The sequence below is a fragment of the Ranitomeya variabilis genome, chromosome 2, assembly GCF_051348905.1.
Source record: "Ranitomeya variabilis isolate aRanVar5 chromosome 2, aRanVar5.hap1, whole genome shotgun sequence".
NCBI classification, from domain to species: Eukaryota; Metazoa; Chordata; class Amphibia; order Anura; family Dendrobatidae; genus Ranitomeya; species Ranitomeya variabilis.
The window spans coordinates 595950072-595956071 of record NC_135233.1 but is presented as its reverse complement, the minus strand read 5'-3'; the positions used below and the strand labels follow the sequence as shown (position 1 = coordinate 595956071).

At 43.8% G+C, this 6000-nt stretch overlaps 1 protein-coding gene across 2 annotated transcripts in view; it reads left to right on the top strand.

Annotated features, from left to right (window-relative positions):
- The first annotated feature begins 2400 nt into the window (after nt 1–2400).
- Nucleotides 2401–6000, top strand: part of FANCA (FA complementation group A) — a 29542-nt gene continuing 25942 nt past the window's right edge. Inside the window, exons 1-2 of one of the 2 annotated variants that reach the window (XM_077288457.1) lie at nt 2401–2491; nt 5040–5152. Coding sequence is in view for 1 of the 2 variants with exons in the window: in XM_077288456.1 (XP_077144571.1) it covers nt 2499–2559; nt 5040–5152 (174 nt within the window). In the remaining variant the exon portion in view is untranslated. Of the gene's footprint in view, nt 2560–5039; nt 5153–6000 lie in introns of both variants that reach the window. The other variant, XM_077288456.1, reaches the window with a different exon arrangement.

The window sequence follows — 6000 nt, the reverse complement described above, 5'->3', positions numbered from 1 at the left end:
TAGTCAATAAGGTGCAATGTGCCAAAAAGACACTGATTTCTGCAGGTCTAGAAAAAGAATTGTCCCTGGTGTCTCAGAGTCTGACACAATGATATCAATATGCAGCAATATGTATGAAGCACTAGGACTTGGTTCCAGCAATTATTGCAGCAACTATTTATCAGAATTCAAGCCTATTCCAAGATTTCAAGGTTAGATTTCAGAAAGGCAGATTTTAAGGAACTTGAAAGAGAATTGGAGGGATCCAATGGCTGGATATCCTTAAGGACAAAAATATGTAGGATGGATGGAAATTTTGAAAAATGAGATTCTCAAAGCACAATCGTTAACAATTCTGAAAAGAGGGAAGAATAGGAAGCATTTCAGGAATCCAGGGTGGATGAACACAGAACTTAAACACATGCTAAAAAGGAAGAAAGAAATGTTTATCAAATGGAAAGAGGGAGGCATATCTAAAGAAGAATATAATGCAGTCTGAAGAACCTGCAGGGCACAAATCAGATTATCTAAAGCTGACAATAAATTAAGGCTTGCAAGAGACGTCAAAAGCAATAAAAAAGGATTTGGGGGATATGTCAAAAGTAAAAGAAAAGTCAAAGATGCTATAGGATTTTTACAGGAAGAAAATGATGAAATGGTAAGAAAGGACGTTGAGAAGGCCAAACTTTTAAATTCCTATTTTGCAGTTGCAGGAAATGTAACATCAATAGTGATGGGCGAGCACTAAAATGCTCGGATGCTCGTTGCTCGGGTCAAGCAAATTGGAATACTCCGGTACTCAACCCGAGCGACGAGCCCAATGTAAGTCTATGGGAAACCCGAGCATTTTTACCGCGAGCCCCCCGGGGGTCCTTTTACGGTCTAAAAACGTCTGAAAATGATGGAAACACTGCTCAAATGACACAGGGACCTCAAGGGGATCACCCCTGGAAGCATTTCTGACTCCTAGGTCACAGCTGTAAGCAATGTTGTCAAGAGTTTCACGCCATTTTTACAGGTGCATCAAAAAACATACAAAAACCAAACCAAAATGGATTTTGCTGGGAAATATCTTAAGGCACATCCTTTCCAGAATAATGACTTGTATATAAGGTAAAATAATTAACCCCAGACCAGAATGTTCCTCCGCTGCTTGGGCTATGTTCACACGCAGCGTTTTTGATGTGTTTTTCAACTTTAACATTGCTTTCAACCAATACAAAAGCATTCACTGGGAAATGTCATTGTAACATGTAACAACCCTAGCTGGCCAAGTGGTGTGTGACACATAAGGAGACACATCTTGTTTCATTTATGGAGGAGGGACTCTTAGGCTATGTGCACACGTTCAGGAATTTTTGCATTTTTTTCCGCTATAAAAACACGCTAAAACTGCAAAAAAAACCATACATTAAGCATCCTATTATTAGAATGCATTCCGCATTTTTTGTGCACATGTTGCGTTTTTTTCCCGCAGTGGAATCGCTTTCCGGAAAAAAACGCAGCATGTTCATTATTTGTGCGGAATCGCGGGGATTCCGCACACATAGGAATGCATTAATCTGCTTACTTTCCGCATGTGGCTATGCCCACCATGCGGGAAGTAAGCAGATCATGTGCGGTTTTTTGTAAAAAAAAAAGAATTAAAATAAAAAATCGTGATATTCTCACCTTCCGGCGTCCCCCGCAGTCTTCCCACTCCTCGCGTTCCCAGTGATGCTTTGCGGCAATGACCTGTGGTGACGTGCGGTCTCGCGAGATGCTACATCTTCTAGGATCATTGCCGCTAGGCATTACTGGGAACGGGAGCATCGCGAGGAGCGGGAAGACTGCCGGGGACGCCGGAAGGTGAGAATATCATGATTTTTTTAATTTTATTATTTTTAACATTATATCCTTTTAGTATTGATGCTGCATAGGCAGCATCAATAGTAAAAAGTTGGTCACACTTGTCAAACACTATGTTTGACAAGTGTGACCAACCTGTCAGTCAGTTTTCCAAGCGATGTTACAGATCGCTTGTAAAACGCTAGTGTGTTTAGCGGGAAAACGCATGCCAATTCCGCATGCGTTTTTCCCACGGCAGGGAGTTCCGGAATTGCCGCGGAAATTTCCGTGGCAATTCCGGACATGTGCACATAGCCTAAAATATCTTTTTTTGCTTTCCTGTGGAAACATTTGTCACAGAGCGGCACCACTTTGAGGTAAATAATGCAGCATTGATGCGATGTGACCAAGTGGGGGGTAAAAATAACCCCACTCATATAAGTATAGCTTACAAAAAAGTGGCCTGTGCAGCTCATTTTCCACTAATAATATATTTTCCACAGAATTGCAGCCTCTACCAACATGGCCGTTCGGTCCCGTCAAGAACTCGTGTTTGCGTCATCACGTTCGCCCAATGACATACGACGCACTTGATGTTCGGCCAATCGCATTAGGGCGCGCGGACTTGTTCCGAAGTGTTGCGGAAGTGCTGGGGTTTTCCACGTGTATTTAGCTGCCTCCTGACGTGAATTATGTCCGCTGGGTCCGGCTCCGGTTCGGGTGTCCACAAGAGGAGCCTGGCGGAGCTGCTCGGTATATCTGTCCGTTAACATCGTGTCATTTCCCGCATTAGCTCTAGCTGCCATACTATCTTGCATTGGGCTGTTGCATGTAGGGGGACTACACCCCCCAGTATGCCCTGACAGCTCAGAAGCTAGGGGTAGTAGTTGTGTAATAGTTTGCATCTCTGTAGTAGTAGACCCAATCTTCTGTCTATGAATCAGGAATTCTGTGAATATTATGTGATAAAGGCTTTTTTTTTTTGTTTTATGTCTTTTTTTTTTTTTTATTGGTCATCGCTGCAGATTTGATACTTTCAGTCCAGACAGACTTTACAATGCATGCATATTTTTTTTTTTTTACTGCAATATGTGCAACAGATCCACACAAGGGTTAAAAAGGAGGCGCGGTTAAAAAAATAAAATAGATATATGCAAGTAGTAAGGTAGACATCATGGATCGGACTGAGCGCCAATGGGCAAATTCTCCTGTAAGACTATGTTCACACATTGCAGTTTTGCTGCGGTTTTTTTTTTCCTACAGTAAAAAAAAAAAAAAAAAAAGCTGCAGGTTTTTCTGTATTTTTCTTAGGTATTTTTATTAGGCACATTTGTGTCTTGTGCATGCTGATAAAGATTAGTGGCCCCAAAAAACACAAAGCATCTTCCTTTTGCACCAAAACCTGATACGTGGTTTTTTTTTTGCTGCGTTTTTGCACTTATTAATTGTTTTTTTTTGGGTGAAAAAAGCGCCCAAAGAAGTGACATGCAGCAGTTTTCCAAATCGGTCAGGAAAAGAAAAAGCACAACAATGTGTGTGCATGAGATTTCTGAGATCTCGTAGCTTTTGCTGGTACTGTTAAAAAGCAGCTTAAAATTTGTATGAGAAAACGCAACGTATGAACATAGCCTAAGATTCCGTGCAGAGAAAGCGGCGCGTACATTACTTTTGCTCCCATCTTCACGAGTCTCCGGGGTTTATTTAGGCCGTGTTCACACAGAGGTTTCTGAGGACTTGTCTTTTTACTCCAAAATCATCTTCAAAAATATTTAGAAAACTCTTCCTACACATTTCTATGGGAAATCCATTTTACTGTCCACATGAGTTTTTTTCATGCTGGGTGAAAAACAAGAAAAGTGAATGTGACTGTCCAAATATCAAGGTGCCAAAGGAAAAAACCTTCTTTGGCTATGTGCTCATGTTAAGTATCTACAGATTTTTCTGCACCAAAAACCAGAGTGATGGCATGAAAAATTAATGTGATGTCATATTGATTTTTTTTATGCATTTTTTTCCCTGTTCATCTGATTAAAAAAAAAAAAAGAAAAAAAGTGATACATTGAAAATGTACTTTGGTCCAAAAGTGTAAGGGAAAAATAAGCAGCGTGTGCATAAGGTTTCAGAGATGATGTCATTTATGTTGCTGCTGCTTTTTTTTGTTTTCCAACAGCAAAAATGCAGCATGTGAACAAAGCCCTAAACCGCGTATCAAAAGCTCCTCAGGAAAATAACCTCCAAAAACTCACAATAAAAGTGTTTTCCACTTGACAAACTTTTTTTTTTTTTTTGAAAGAAAAAAATTTAGTGTGAGCTTACTGCATTAGTATGTTGTCAGTGTTGTGTGTGAAGGGGGCTGGCTGATGGTCTCATTTCCATTGCTAAGCCAGAAAAGGGGGGCTGGTTGATCTGATTATTTGGCCACCTTTACACAGAATATTGGCCATTCAATCGGACTTAGGGTACCGTCTCACAAAACGATTTACCAACGATCACGACCAGCGATACGACCTGGCCGTGATCGTTGGTAAGTCGTTGTGTGATCGCTGGGGAGCTGTCACACAGACAGCTCTCCAGCGACCAACGATGCCGAGGTCCCCGGGTAACCAGGGTAAACATCGGGTTACTAAGCGCGGCCCTGCGCTTAGTAACCCGATGTTTACCCTGGTTACAAGCGAACGCATCGCTGGATCGCTGTCACACACAACGATCCAGCGATGACAGCGGGAGATCCAGCGACGAAAGAAAGTTCCAAACGATCTGCTATGACGTACGATTCTCAGCAGGGTCCCTGATCGCTGCTGCGTGTCAGACACAGCGATATTGTATGGATATCGCTGGAACGTCACGGATCGTACCGTCGTAGCGACAAAAGTGCCACTGTGAGACGGTACCCTAATCCTTCATGTTTCTGTGCAAAATATATGATCTGAGTGTATTCGATTTCTGGCAGCATCTTATACAACCTCTCCTGACACCCAGAAGTGGTTTTGTGCCTGAATCCGACCTGTATGGAGGAATCAGGGCTGAGTCCTATCTCATCACCCACCATCTCTCTCCGTCTGTCTTCATTGGCACACAAGTGCTGATGGGAGTTATGGAGTAATTCATGGCCCGGGCCCCTGATGTGAGCAGATTGCATTCCCAGGGTGTATAATGACGGGAAACTCGGGACTATCGGCTCCTCTTTACTTGCAATCTCGTCAATCTGAACACATAAATATCTCATTTTTCAGCTACCAGGCCCAAAAAAGCCGACAGGAAAGCTGAATCCGGCAATAAAAGCCTTCAGGAGGCCGCCCTGTATCTGCTGAGTTGTCGCCAGGATGTAAATCAGTTTCTGCTGGAGGTGAGTCGAGATGTGGCGTCACTTGGAAGATGCCATTTACACACTGTGTCTAAGAGGATTGCACACAGTATAGGCTCCGTACACATTACACTAAAGGTACCGTCACATTTAGCGACGCTGCAGCGATCTAGACAACGATGCCGATCGCTGCAGCATCGCTGTGTGGTCGCTGGAGAGCTGTCACACAGCTCTCCAGCGACCAACTATGCTGAAGTCCCCGGGTAACCAGGGTAAACATCGGGTTACTAAGCGCAGGGCCGCGCTTAGTAACCCGATGTTTACCCTGGTTACCAGTGTAAATGTCAAAAAACCAAACACTACATACTTACATTCCGGTGTCTGTCGGGTCCCCCGGCGTTCTGCTTCCCTGCACTGTAAGCGCCGGCCGTAAAGCAGAGCGGTGACGTCACCGCTGTGCCCTGCTTTACGGCCAGCCGGCGCTGACACAGTGCAGGGAAGCAGAACGCCGGGGGACGCGACAGACATCGGAATGTAAGTATGTAGTGTTTGGGTTTTTTTACATTTACACTGGTAACCAGGGTAAATATCGGGTTACTAAGCACGGCCCTGCGCTTAGTAACCCGATGTTTACCCTGGTTACCAGTGAAGACATCGCTGAATCCGCGTCACACACGCCGACTCAGCGATGTCAGCGGGTGATCCAGCAACGAAATAAGGTGCTGGCCTTCTAGCTCCGACCAACGATGTCACAGCAGGATCCTGATCGCTGCTGCGTGTCAAACACAACGATATCGCTATCCAGGAGGCTGCAACGTAACGGATCACTAGCGATATCGTTAAGTTGTTCAGTGTGAAGGTACCTTAACGTCAGCCAATGTGTTTGTTCT